Raw genomic sequence first — 15037 nt, forward strand, 5'->3', positions numbered from 1 at the left:
GATCTATGGTGTATGACGTTGTGGTCCAACAAATGAACGGTTCGGATCATCCTTTGAAGTGGGGGGATAATTTTTGGATGGTTAGGATTGCTCGTTGGTTGTAATCTAAGAACCAGAGACCAACCAACATGGGTCCCACTGGATGGGATATATCCAAATTGAATTGTAATATATCCAAAAAGATTTCCGTATCTTCCAAGAGTCCCTAATAAATGAAACTGCCACGTGTCTGTGAGGTCTGGCAAGGAAGATATACATTCTGATTCCGTGTATAATCATACTACTATAACGACTAATAACTCTCTGAATTGACTAAAATACCCCTATTTGGTCGTTGTAAAAGATCTCGTTAACTTTCACTATCATATTAAATGACTGAAATACCCTTCCGTGGAAAAATGCAGGAAAAATCTGATTTTCTCTAGCAATGAAAATTCAAAGAGCTTTTAGGAGGATCAAAAGCTCTTAGTAAACTAGGATTCTTATGGCTAAATACATAAGTTTCCCTTGAGTTTTTTCCACGATAAGATCAGGGCCGTCAATATGGGCATGCCACTTCAAGGCAACAATGCAAGAATATTTACACAATTTTGAATTAGGTGCACATAATTTTTAAAAATAAATTGAGACCCTCATTTTTGTATTGCGCGTGGCCGTTTAGTCCAGTGTTTTTTAAAAAGTTCTTCAAAACGCTATGTATTACGCGCTCTATAGGATGATCCAAACTGTCTATTTGTTGGCCCATTACATAAATAAATTTCACCCCAAATCATTTCCTTAGGTTGATCTTAACCATCAAAATGATTTTTGTGGTATGACCTTTTCAAGTTATGTCTCAACAAATGGACGGTTTGGATTATCCTACGGAGTGGGTCGTATGGTGCTTTTTGAAAAATAGGCCGCACCATATAAGATCTCTTGTTTTTTACTGTAAATATAGAGGAAATTTGAGGGCATACATGTCATTAGATAGCATAATTTCCTCCACGTGCCTTTTTATACTATGGGCATTTAAGTAATTTAACTAAAATAATGAAAATTACATTATTTTAAAGTTCTAAATGATGGGCACTTATGTAATTTCCATAAACATTCTCCAACTGTATAACACGTCTACACTTCCCCTTCTCCTCTCCAACTCCTAGGAAAAATCGAAGTCCTCCTTTTCTTTGACGGATGTCTTGCTTTGGAAACTCCCACAAAATCCTCTCTATTGATAATTCCAAATCTATTCTCCAATTTTACTATAAAAAGAAACAAACAAACAAACAAAAAGAAGAAGAAGCACTCTTTACTGTGTTCTTTGTTTGTGGGTTCTCTTTGAGCAATGAATTTGAGAAAGATTGCCTCCTCAATGCAGTTTTCTTATCCTTTTAAGAGAAAAGTGATCTCTGGTTTTGGTGTGAGTATTGTAGCTTCTCTCCTTATTTTTACAGTAATTGTGGTAAAAAACCCATTTAAAATCTCTCTCTCGAGCCCTGTTTTTCAAGGATTCAATCCAATTTCTTCTCATTCTGATACTGTTGCCTTTCAACATCCGATAGAGGAAATCCAATATGTGACTGTGGAGTCTAAAAATGTAAGCTTTTCTGATTTTGACTCTGGAGAGAGGGTTAATGTGAAGAGGGGTGAGGGGGATTTATCTGATAAAGATAAAGAAGAGAGGGTTTCTGAGAAAACCAATGGTGGGGGTTTATCAGAGAAGGCTAAAAATTCTAGTTTTATTGAGATGGGGGGAAAAGCTAAAGAAGAGAGGGTTTCTGAGAAAACCCATGATGGGGATTCATCAGGGAAAGCTAAAAATGCTAGTTTTATTGAGATAGGGGGAAAAGATAAAGAAGAGAGGGTTTATGAGAAAACCAATGATGGGGATTTATCAGAGAAGGCTAAAAATGCTAGTTTTATTGAGACAGTGGGGAAAGCTAAAGAAGAAAGGGTTTCTGAGAAGACCCATGATGGGGAATTATCAGAGAAGGCTGAAAATGCTAGTTTTATTGGGATAGGAGCAAAAGATAAAGTAGAGAGGGTTTCTGAGAAAACCAATGGTGGGGGTTTATCAGAGAAGGCTAAAAATTCTAGTTTTATTGAGATGGGGGGAGAAGCTAAAGAAGAGAGGGTTTCTGAGAAAACCCATGATGGGGATTCATCAGGGAAAGCTAAAAATGCTAGTTTTATTGAGATAGGGGGAAAAGATAAAGAAGAGAGGGTTTATGAGAAAACCAATGATGGGGATTTATCAGAGAAGGCTAAAAATGCTAGTTTTATTGAGACAGTGGGGAAAGCTAAAGAAGAAAGGGTTTCTGAGAAGACCCATGATGGGGAATTATCAGAGAAGGCTGAAAATGCTAGTTTTATTGGGATAGGAGCAAAAGATAAAGTAGAGAGGGTTTCTGAGAAAACCAATGGTGGGGGTTTATCAGAGAAGGCTAAAAATTCTAGTTTTATTGAGATGGGGGGAAAAGCTAAAGAAGAGAGGGTTTCTGAGAAAACCCATGATGGGGATTCATCAGGGAAAGCTAAAAATGCTAGTTTTATTGAGATAGGGGGAAAAGATAAAGAAGAGAGGGTTTATGAGAAAACCAATGATGGGGATTTATCAGAGAAGGCTAAAAATGCTAGTTTTATTGAGACAGTGGGGAAAGCTAAAGAAGAAAGGGTTTCTGAGAAGACCCATGATGGGGAATTATCAGAGAAGGCTAAAAATGCTAGTTTTATTGGGATAGGAGCAAAAGATAAAGTAGAGAGGGTTTCTGAGAAGACCCATGATGGGGATTTATCAGAGAAGGCTAAAAATGCTAGTTTTATTGAGATAGGAGGAAAAGATAAAATAGAGAGGGTTTCTGAGAAGACCCATGATGGGGATTCATCAGAGAAGGCTAAAAATGCTAGTTTTATTGAGAAAGGAGGAAAAGATAGAGAAGAGAGGGTTTCTGAGAAGACCCGTGATGGGGATTTATCAGAGAAGGCTAAAAATGCTAGTTTCATTGAGATAGAGGGAAACATCACAAGAATTCCAGAACAGAATTTCTCGAGGAGTGGTAAAATTTCACCGAGGAGTGATAAAATTTCACCCACTCCCAACAATGAAGAGAGGGTCATAGAGAAAAGGGTTGAAAGTTTTCCTAGGAAATGTGACATTTTCAGTGGTAAATGGGTGAGAGATGAAAGAAAACCATTCTATCCTGCTGGTTCTTGTCCTCACATTGGTAGGGATTTCAATTGTTACCGAAACGGACGGCCTGATGATGATTTTGTGAGATGGAGATGGCAGCCCCATGATTGTAACATACCCGGGTAAAATCTCCTCTGAACTTTTTATATTTATCTGAGCTGTTGAAAATTGAATTTCAATGAAGAACACTCAGTAAGTCATGGAAACTACGGAAATTTCTTGGAGTGCTTTAGCTTATGAAAATTATTGAATAGCCCAGGAACTCTTGTATCTCTGTTTTGTGAAGAAGATGGGGCCTTCGCTCTGCTTTGTGGAGCCTTTTTCCTACCAAACAACTTGGGTTTGTCTCTTTATATTTACAGCTCCTGGTTTTCAGGAAATGTTTGAGTTGGAAATCAACACCAAGTCAAACAGCCCATTGTTTAAGCCTATTGCTTCACCCCTTTATAGCTGCTCACTCTGTGGCGGTTAGCTCCTTTCGAATTGGGTAAGGCCATGTGGCCATCATCCTAACATATCCCACTCGGCCACATTGGCCGAGTCAATTCATTTTGAATGCCAAAATTCTTCCATTTAGGATATTTCCTCCAAGTCATTATGGTTTCTATCTTTGACATTTCTAAGTCCCATCAAGTCCACATGCCTAATGAAAGTTCTCGCATGCACTCCTTTTGTGAAAGGATCGACAATCGTGTCACATGTAGGCATGTAACTTACCTTTATTACTTGTTTTTCCACTATATCTCTAATATAGTGATATTCCACACACACACACACACACACACACACACACACGAGCTATTCTCTGTGCTATGTATCATGCTTATTGCCACCTGATTGTCATAATCCATTTCTATTGGTCTATCAATCAAGCCAAGATCCCATTCGACTAAAAATCATTTCATCCAGAGAGCATGAACAGCCTCCATCCTACAAGCTATGTACGCAACTTCTTCTGTGTATCTGTTACACAACCCTATTTCTTGCTAGACCAAGAAACAGCTATGCCTCCAAATATGAACATATGTCCATAAGTGAATTTTCTGTCAACTCTGTTGTCTACGAAATTTGCATCAGAGTAACTATGAATCCCAAGCTTTTCCACTTGAAAATACAATCTGTTGTACTTTGTGTTTAATGTATTTCATTATTCTTTTCACCGCTTCCCGATGAGTAGGCTAGAATCACTTTGATACCTACTTACTAGGCTCATCGAATAAACTAAATCCGACCTAGTACACTACATCGCACACATCAAGCTGCAAACTGCTTGCCCGTACAGAACATTGAGTCTTTTCGGTCCTTCACCTGAACACTGACTCTTAGACAATTTCCTGTCTACCATTAAGAATTTCTGTGTAGTATTACAATTTTAAACACTGTTTTATTCTTCCTCTCCCTAGTGATCTTAATCCCAAGCACATATGATGTTTCTCCCATATATCTCATCTCGAACCTTGAGCCAAGTTCGAAATTAGGTCTTTTGATCATTTGCCATTAGTATATTGTCCATATCTAGGGATAAGATTGTAAATTTGCTCCCATTTTATAGACATACACAGTAGTTAAGCTTGTTAGCCACATAGCCTAGTTTGAGAATTAATTGGTGAAACATCAAATACCATTGATGTGAAAATTGTTTCAGACCACATAGAGGTTTCTTCAATCTGTACGCTTTTTCCTCTTGACCTTCACTTTTGGTTCTTATTGTTAAAGTATAAAAGATAAATAACTCCTTTCTCCAACAGCTTAAGCTTTTGGAGAACTTGGTAAGTTAACATGGTATCAGAGCCAAAAGGTCTCGAGTTCAAACCTCCCGGATAGCAAAAATCCACATGCGATGGTCAGCCCAAAGTGGGACCACATGTGCCACGTGTTTGCGAAGTGGGCCACATGTGTGGGAGTGTTAAAGTATAAAAGATAAATAACGCCTTTCTCCAACAGCTTAAGCTTTTGGAGAAGTTGGTAAGTTATCACTTATAAATAGTTTTTTCGTAGGACATTGGCAATCCAACTTCCTTGCTGGAGAAGGATGAGTTGGAATCGCCGAATGGAGGTGAGTTCGCCATAGATGGAGTCGATATTAGAGTGTATGTCCTAAAAGCCAGTCATTGTTGTGTTGGACTTTAATCTAATCAATGAAATTCATGACATCTATTGGGTAATTTGAATGGAATGTCTGGTGTGCTTTTACATGTTTGTCCTTGAGCAAAGTAGGAATATCATGCCCATGGATTCACAGATCCAACGGGCAGAGAGATATGATATTCCAGCTCTTTGCAGACCTAAAATGTTCCTGGTTGGGAGATATGATATTCCAGCTCTTTGCACCCCAAAATTTAAAACCATGTTGAAAACTAGGGTCGGTTGCTGATTTGGCCGCAAAACATTGTGACTGCTGTGAGCGAGAGTAATGCGGTCGACGATGTTCTGGTTCTTGTCCAACGTGCACAGATTATCAACGGCTCCTCTATTCATCGGGAACATGTGCTCGTTAGCCATCACCACATTGCTCCATCATTTAGCGTTAGCATCGGCTTTTGCCGAGCGTTATGAGAAAAGCTATAAAATGTCGAAAAAATTGATCTTCGTAAGACAAGTGTGTCCTCCGAGATGAAACGACTGTAACAAGTGCAACACTGGGGGTTTTGGTCTTCCGTGCCGAGTCTCCCTTGATCATCTGAGTTTTCATGGGCGGAGCACTGTCGTCGTGACAAATCTCATTTTTTTCTCATTGGTTTGGATCTTCACCAGTCCGTTGTGAGCAACATCTTCGTTGGAGAAGCTGACTTATCCGCGCTCGGCCATATCACCTCAGAAGTTGCTTTGATACCAATCTTGCACATCTATTTTATGAAGAAGAACAGTGGGCTTCGCTCATCTTCCTAGAGCTTTTTTCCGTTAAGATCAAACAACTTGGGTTCATCATTGTATATTTATAACTTCTGGTTTTCAGGAAACCTTTTGAGTTGGATATCAACACCTAGTCAAACAACCCACTGTTTAAGCCTATTGCTTCTGTCACTTATTCCATGGTGGTTTGCCCCACCATCCGAACTGGAACAAGCCATTTGAGTTTCTGGAGATTATGGAAAGTTGTAAAGAGAAGTAAATGGATATGCTTTACTTTACCTAACTTCTAATTTTGCAATGGAAGTTACCGAACTACTGCTATTACCAGTAAAAACTCATTGGATGGAGTACTGCCTTCCGTTTTGATGCTCTTCTGAATTGAATAATGCACCGCAGAGGGAAAGTAGTGGAAGTGTTTGCACTTAAATAATATAGACATTCACAAGGAGGCACCAAGATAGTTGGCATGGAATTTTAACCACCTTTGAAATACAATTAAAAAAAAACACTTAAGTATTAGAATTTGCAGATGTTGTCTAGAAATGGAATTTTAACTACCTTTGAAATACCATTAAAAATACACTCAATTATTAGAATGTGCAGATCTTGTCTAGAAATTTTATTCATTTTTTGAGTTATGAACATTTTGCAGATTTGCGCATTTCTTTTTTATTTGTTTCTCCAATGTATATTTTTCGAGAAATTCAAGTTGAATCGTAATTGCCTAATTTTATTATTCGCAGATTGAATGCTACTGATTTCTTGGAGAGGTTGAGAGGAAAAACACTGCTTTTTGTGGGGGATTCACTAAACAGAAATATGTGGGAGTCCCTTGTGTGTATTCTTCGTCAGAGTGTTGTAAACAAGAGGAGAGTTCATGAGGCTACAGGAAGGACAAAATTCAAAGCAAGAGGCTATTATTCTTTTAGATACGAGGCAAGTTCTATATTTCAGAAATTAGATATTAATTATGTGAATGTATTCAGTTATATGATTTTAACTTCAAATTTTTTCTGTTCATCTTATTTCTGGTTGTGTGGGCTGTATTGCAGGACTATAACTGTTCTGTAGATTTTGTTCAGTCTCCATTTCTAGTAAGGGGAACATTTGTTAATGCTGGAAATGGGAAAAAGGAAACTTTAAGATTGGACTTGATGGATGAACATACTCCAGTGTATCGGGAAGCTGATGTTTTAGTTTTCAATACTGGTCATTGGTGGACTCACGAGAAAACCTCTAAAGGGTTAGTGCTGCAGTTCTACTGCTTTAATCAAATTCTCCTTCTCTTCATGTGGATGACTCATTTTGTACGTTTAACCAAGTTGAAACCTTTAAATGAAAAAGTGTTCAGTGCAGCTAACCAAGGATTGAAATGTCTGTTTCGGTCACAATTTCAGTTTCTGCCAAAATTATGTAAAAAAACAATAATTTCAGTTTTGGTAAAATTTTTGTAAAAAGGCTAAAAAATGAAATTTCTGCGGTAAAATTTCGCTGAAATCTTGTATGCAACCGATTCTTTGTTCTTTCGGTGTCATACTCACCGAAATCCGAAATTTTGGCCGAAACATTGCTGTTTTGGCCGAAATTTAAAGCTATGCAACTAACATTTCACCACTGGGCTGTAAATTATCCCACATGCTAATGTCTGTGAGTCATTCTTGTCTCATGTGGAATTAACAGAAAAGACTATTATCAAGAAGGTCACTATGTGTACCCTATTCTCAATGCCATGGAAGCTTACAAGAAGGGTCTCACCACATGGGCCAAGTGGGTCGACAAGAACATCAATTCCAACAAAACTCGGGTCTTTTTCAGAGGATATTCGGTCACCCATTTCAGGTAAAATATTGGTTCTTAATTAATCCTCTTTCTGTAATCTAGTTTGTGAATTGGAAGTTATAATCCAATAGCCATATAACTGCTTGTGTACATAGCAGTTAGCACAGTTTTCTTCATCCACTCAATCCAACACTTTGCATGACTAAGAAATCACAATTGAGATCAGTTCAGTTTCCCAATGGCCTGTTTTGTTAGTTAAATATTGATGCAAAGTTCTAATTTTATTGGGTCGTGTTAGACATCTTTTGGTCATTGTTGTATTACAGTACCCAATATTAGAATAGGTGCCACTGGAGTGTTCTTTTAGAACGATGATATAAGACACGGCCATGGTGTCATTTTCACTAACACGGTTTGCTATTGGACAACTATGAAACTCAGACAGATACAAATATGGACACGAACATGGGAAAGAAGATGCAGCTTGATATTTTCCAGAATTTAGAACATGTTAAAATGCAAAGGGGATGCGAATGTAGGCATCCGATACCAGGAGATAAGATGCAATACACACACACACACACACACACTAGTAAAAAACCCCGTGCGATGCACGGGCCCACAAAGAACTGTACGGACCACATCATCGGTTGATCCAAACCGTCCATGTGATGGAACACAACAGAAATAGGTTGTGCCCGTAAAATTATTTCCATAGGCTGATCCTAGCCCTCCAATCTATAGAGGTTTCCATAATTAAAAAAGCATAAAGGAGGGGGGTAGGATTGAAATTATGTGGCTTTAATGGGTGCCTTTGTTAAAAAGCATAAAGGAGGGGGTAGGATTGAAAATATGTGGGTTGAATGAGTGCCTTTGTTAAAAAAGGTCAAAAAAAGTGATGTGTAATTCTCATAGAATTTTGGGAGAAATTCAAATAATTCTCTCCTTTTCTCTTCTGCTATATATATATATATATAGAGGAAAGTGTTTCTACTCGGTCCCCTAGATAAGCTTATCTACTCCTCCCTTTAAAAAAATACAGTGGGCCCACGCTGTTTGGATGATCCAAAGCATTCATTTGATAGGTCTTAACATAGATAGGGTGTGCCCAAAAAATCAGCACCAAAGGGTCATCCTAGCCCTTCGTTTTGTTGGGCACACCGTGTCCAAAATGGACGCATATAAACGTGGACGTTTATATGTGTCCATTCTGGGCACCACAAGGCACTACAAAACGAAGGGCTAGGATGACCCTTTGGTGCTGATTTTTTGGGCACACCCTATCTATGTTAAGACCTATCAAATGAATGCTTTGGATCATCCAAACAGCGTGGGCCCACTGTATTTTTTTAAAGGGAGGAGTAGATAAGCTTATCTAGGGGACCGAGTAGAAACACTTTCCTCATATATATATATATATATATATATATATATATATGTGAGGAAAAGGATTGTAAGCTCGAGCGTACCAACGTTATGGTACGCTCGAGTGCCCAATCACATGGGTCCCACATTTTTTTTGTGGTGATCCAAAGCATTCATTTGCAAGGCCCTATCATAGATAGGGTGTGTACCAAAAATGAGCTCCATTGAATCATCCTAACCCCTCCAAAGTGGAGGGCAACCTCCACAAATGGATGGGTTAGGATGATCCTATGGAGCTGATTTTTGGTACACACCCCATCTATATAAGGGCCTTTCAAATGAATGCTTTGGATCATCCTAAAAATGTGGGCCCACATGTGATTGGGCACTCGAGCGTACCATAAGGTTGGTACACTCGAGCGTACAATCCTTTTCCTCTCTCTCTCTCTCTCTCTCTCTCTCTCTATATATATATATATATATATATATATATATATAGAGAGAGAGAGAGAGAGAGAGAGAGAGAGAGAGAACGGTTCCTACACACGTGTAGATAAGTTATCTACACACTAGCTTAAAATAGAGTGGGGGCCACATTATTTGGGTGATCCAGACCATTCATTTTTAAGGCCCTCACACAGATAGGGTGTCCACAAAAAATCAAATCCATTGGATCATCCTAACCATTCGAACTGTGGAGGCAAAAAATGGACTAATTTGTGAAGGTTTAAAGACATCCATTTTACCTCCACAAATCGTAGGGTTGGGATGATCCTATGGATCTGATTTTTTGTAGACACCCTATCTATGTGAGGGCCTTTAAAATGGATTGCTTGGATCACCCAAACAATGTGGGCCCCCACTGTATTTTAAGATAGTGTGTAGAGAACTCTCTACATAGTTCTCTTGTAGGAACCGTTTTCTCATATATATATATATATATATATATATATATATATATATATATATATAAAATAAAGAGGGAGGGGGTTTACTGTTCACCGCTGATGTGGACATTCCCCCCTCCGATCTACGTGGCAAATAAAATCCTACGTGGCTTTCAGATATTAGAAACTTGCCAGGATGCTTAATTATGAAGAGTCACCATATTGTACGAAAGGCTTTAAATGAAGAGTCACCATATTTTGGGTTTTTTTTCCACACCGACTATTCCTCCCCAAAAGTAACTCATTCAGCAGTCAACACCTTTCCCTATTCCAAAACAACCTTTCCCTATTCCAAAATTATATCAGTTCCCAGACGTTACCTTTTTTGTTAAACATATGTTTTTTATCTCAAACCGTGCATCGCACAAGTGGAAGATAAAGATCTACCAGGTATTTGTACTCTGTGTGTGTGTGTGTGTGTGTGTGTTTTCCCTATTTGAAATTGACCCGCGGGTCCACACGGCCCGTCAAAACTGGGCCGGGCCGGTTGGGGTGGACCCGCGGGTGTCCGTGGAGAAGTGGAAAAAGGTTTTATTTTACCTTTTTCCGGTAATTGTCATATTTTTTTCATTTTCTGTGTAGTTTTTTCTGTAATTGTCATATTTTGCTACATTTTTCGGTATTTTTTTTCGTTTTTTTTTTACTTGGTGCCATTTTGCCGTAATTTTTCTATAAAGTTTAGTACCGCATGATTTTTATTTATTGCTAGCCACCTTTGCACAAATCGTACTTTCCTGCTTTTTGCACATAGGACAACTCTCAAAAAGTCAACGTGAATGGGCTAACAGCGCATGATCACATGCAATTGGAGAAGGTAGCGTTATAGAATGTGGCTAGCAAATCCCTTTATAAATAAAAAAAATCTTAAAGAATTATGTCAAGAATCCGGTTGAATGGTCCCAGCCAATCAGAACATGGTGTAAAAATGGCGGGGCCCACCCTTATTTATGGATTTGTGAAGACACTGTAAATTGGTGAGGCCCACCCCCTATTCATGGATTTGTGAAGATAGTGCAAAATTGTGTACCCACCATATACATGAGTATGGTAGAGATGGTGGACCGTATCATATCACAACATGAGTTGTAAAATGGTGCCTTACATTTTATAACAAGATATGTAACGAACAGGGACATCCGATTTTTAAAACAGATTGTGAGTCCAAAACTGATTATTGGGCTGAAAATTAAGGCCCTATTCGTTTAAGATTATGAAAACTAATTGCAAGTGCTACACCGATTATATATTGCTCTCAAATTTCCTAAATTAAGGCCCTATTCGTTTAAGATTATGGAACCTGATTGCGAGTGCTACACATCTAACTATTTGATAAAAATATAAATTTATAGGGTAATCAGTAGTATCAGTAATATGATGAGTAACTATGTTGTAGTGCTTATGAAATTGTTACCAGTTATTTGAGTTTGGCACATGGCCTCGCAAATGTATCAACATTTTATTCTTTTGAATTCATATCACAACATTAGTTGTAAAATGGTGCCATACATTTTATAACAAGATATGTAAAGAACAGGGACATTCAATTTTTAAAACAGCTTGTGAATCCAAAACTGATTATTGGACTCAAAATTAAGTCCCTATTCGTTTAAGATTATGAAAACTGATTTCTTCTTTGGCTTTCCCTACTTCAAATTCATTCTCTTGATCACTTTGTTACTTCTCTCTTTGATAGAATTGAATTTAATTTGTTGATATTTATTTTCTCCAATTATGCCAAAATCGTTAGTAAGTAATGAAGATGTTCTGTTATTTTTTTTTAATTAAGTTCCTTTGTTAGTTATTAATTTATTTATCCTGGGCAAAGTAGTGCATGAATGCTATTTTTAATTTTATTTTTATTTTTTGGGGGATTTTTGCCCATGTTTAATTTGTGGTTTCATTTGTAATTACATTTTGATGTTTAACTGAATCCTATAAGCTTCTACTCATTATCATTTGCCTTTTCTTTTCTCTGTCGTTTTATGTGTCGTGCAACGCACGTCGTGTCCTACTAGTGTATATATATATATATATATACTTCAAAACATAGAAGATGAAATGTATAATAAATTTAAAATAGTTTTTATAAGACCCAAATAATCAAAATTATAATTGCAAATATGCAGCACAACAAGCATAAAGCATGATAGTCAATTCATAGAGAGGAACTGAGGAACATTATGTTTGAAACATGATGGGTATTTTGACCGACAGAAATATCCATCAAGGATCCATATGAGCAGTATATAAAAACTCCTCGGTTGATCTCCCACCACTTCTCATCCAGATTTAAATATTTTATTCAAAATCCTTCCTTTCTTCCAAATCAAGACAGCATTACACTTCAAAATACTTCAATATGGTCCAAACCAAGGTTTTAAATTTCGGTTTTGGAATGAGTTTCGGTCCTCACCGAAACCGAAATTTCAGGCGAAATTTTGAAATTTCATTCAAAATCCGTCGAAATAGAATAAAGTAATATTTTATCCTGTACAAAATTTCGGCAAAATTACCTAAATTTCGGCTGAAATTTCGGGATAATATTAAATAATGAATACAGATTTTTTAGGGATATTCCTTAAATTTCGGCCCGATCAAAATTTTGTAACGTTTCGGACTTCACCCCATTTCGGTTTCGCTCTCGACCGAAACCCTGAAATTTCGGATTTCGGTCGAAATTTAAAACCTTGGTCCAAACAACTCAATAACAACTCAATAGGCTTCAAACCAACTAAAACAAGCAAGAAACAGTGGATATAAGCTTCGACCCAATTCTGCCCTCTCATGATGTTAAGGTCATTGTGGTTTTCAAAACATCAAATACATATCCATCAATCCTTGATGGGACTTGTTACGGCATCTGTGACTCTTCCCATCATTTCCAACTTGCCACGACACATCAACAATATCAGCCACCCAATTTATATCTCGGCTTTATCCTTTACCACTATTATATGGATCCTCATTCACCTTAAATAATTTCCTTTGGATACCGCTCATTTGGACTCTTAATGCACTTTCTCATGAATGAACTGCGGATTTGGTCCAAAAAAATTGAGATTGCAAAATATTGCTTTATCTCGTCGTTAGACAAACTATCTCGGTTAACCATGCACCTCTATTTCTTACTCCATTCATTGTTGATTCTAGACATATTCCAGCTATTGCTGCAATAGAAAAACAATTACTTTTGCATGTGACTTTTAATAATCATTATATGATCAGGCTTTTGGTTCCCTATAGTTTCTGTATGCTGTTAATAACAGTTGATCACAGTTACAAAAGCATGGCATATTCTACTGTGCTAAATTCCAAAGTATAGTCCTTTTTATCTCTATTTCCTGAATAATTATATCAACTCATTCTTCGTTCTTTCATATAGTGGATTTCTCTTTGCTTTTATTCTTAGACTCTTTCTCTCTCTATTTGCAATAGTTTACTGTGCGGTTGAAAAGAACACTGCGTAAACTAGAAACAAAATCCTTTGCTAAGCATTTGATTTGGTTGCAGTGGCGGCCAATGGAATTCTGGCGGGCATTGCCACAAAGAAACCCAGCCAATATTTAATGAATCATATCTAGGAAAGTACCCTTCAAAGATGGAAACCCTCGAACATGTGCTAGAAAATATGAGAACTCCCGTACAATATCTCAACATCAGTAGGCTTACAGACTACAGAAAGGATGGGCATCCTTCAATCTACAGAAAGAAATTGCATCCAAATCAAACAGCTGAAGAAATGATTACCGCTGAGAAATCTCAGGATTGCAGTCATTGGTGCTTGCCAGGCGTACCTGATACGTGGAATGAGTTGCTGTATGCTTCTCTTGTAATGGATAGCAAAGGGTCGTGGAGAAACTAAGTAGAGGATTACATAAATGGTCATATACATGACCTGCAAGTTTTTTTGTTCAAATTACATAATCCAAGTGTTGACGTTCTTTGATTACTTAGAAAAATAATCTCGGTAACAACGTCTTACTTGGTGGCTATAGAATCAGAAATTTTTACCAAAGTTGTATATTGAAACCAGTTCGTCGTGTTCAGGTATGCATGGCCTGAAAAATTATTTAATGAACTTACATAATGGGTGTTGAAATTCTTCGATTACTTAAGAGAAATTACATCGCTGTAACCATGACATCTTACTTGGTGGCTATAGAATAAGAAAATTTTACCAGAGTGGTATATTGAAACCAGTTTGTTGCGTGCAGTTACTGTCTCTCTCTCTCTCTCACACACACACACACACACACACAAACAAATTCATCGATCCTCTGTAACCTCAGAAGAATTGAACATTTCTTTTGGTGGGTTAGTTGGGATCAAACGAAGGACCTCAGTGTAGCAGCACTTGAATCTAGACGCACAAGGAAAACAAACAGTAGTCGGCAAAAGAAGAAAAATTGGCAGAAGATACTGAGGAAGATTTTATTATAATCAGGGGCTTGTGAGTACATCGCTGACTAGCCTTAGCTTTGCCAATCAGCAAGTTCTGTACTAAGTAATCTTCGGACCAGGTAACTATGTTCCAACTGACCAAGTTTAGCAGCATTCTTCTAACCAACCAAGATTGCTGGTATATTGCCTCGAACTCATATCCAGGTCCTCCATTGCCGCTCTGTGACTCTCAGGTTTGCTATGAATATTCGCCAAAAGCTCTGCTAAATTGAGCAAAGGTATGTATTCTTTGGTGCTTAAGAAGCAATTAGTTATGCTAAAGGCTAAACATGGGCAAACTGATGAATTTGGTGGAGGTTGGAGTGTTCCTGCAAGAGATTTTCCATTCCTTTGGGAGGCAGTAGATAGATGTAATATCCATGTGGATCTAATGAAAGCAAGTAGGGAAGTTCTGAATCTGATTGTGGGCTATAAATAGATGTTGGGGTCTGAACTCATCTAGCACTATGCCCCAGTGACC

General features: G+C 37.7%; 1 protein-coding gene across 1 annotated transcript; it reads left to right on the forward strand.

The window, feature by feature from the left end:
- The first annotated feature begins 1151 nt into the window (after positions 1-1151).
- On the forward strand, positions 1152-14340 carry LOC143854603 (uncharacterized). Its single transcript, XM_077364644.1, has 5 exons — positions 1152-3294; positions 6769-6961; positions 7078-7268; positions 7706-7864; positions 13627-14340. The coding sequence occupies exons 1-5, from the start codon at positions 1328-1330 to the stop codon at positions 13976-13978; spliced, it is 2862 nt and encodes a 953-aa protein (XP_077220759.1). The 5' UTR covers positions 1152-1327; the 3' UTR covers positions 13979-14340.
- Positions 14341-15037: the final 697 nt, after the last annotated feature.

Source organism: Tasmannia lanceolata, unplaced genomic scaffold (genome assembly GCF_043159265.1).
Source record: "Tasmannia lanceolata isolate RefF3 unplaced genomic scaffold, GAP_Taslan_0.1 ptg000020l, whole genome shotgun sequence".
Lineage (NCBI taxonomy): Eukaryota > Viridiplantae > Streptophyta > Magnoliopsida > Canellales > Winteraceae > Tasmannia > Tasmannia lanceolata.

Excerpts from the sequence above, each read along its gene's own strand:
- LOC143854603 (XM_077364644.1), top strand. The coding sequence starts at position 1,328 with ATGAATTTGAGAAAGATTGCCTCCTCAATGCAGTTTTCTTATCCTTTT. Across the intron at positions 3,295-6,768 it reads CATGATTGTAACATACCCGG|ATTGAATGCTACTGATTTCT; the intron begins GTAAAATCTCCT and ends TATTATTCGCAG. Across the intron at positions 6,962-7,077 it reads ATTATTCTTTTAGATACGAG|GACTATAACTGTTCTGTAGA; the intron begins GCAAGTTCTATA and ends GCTGTATTGCAG.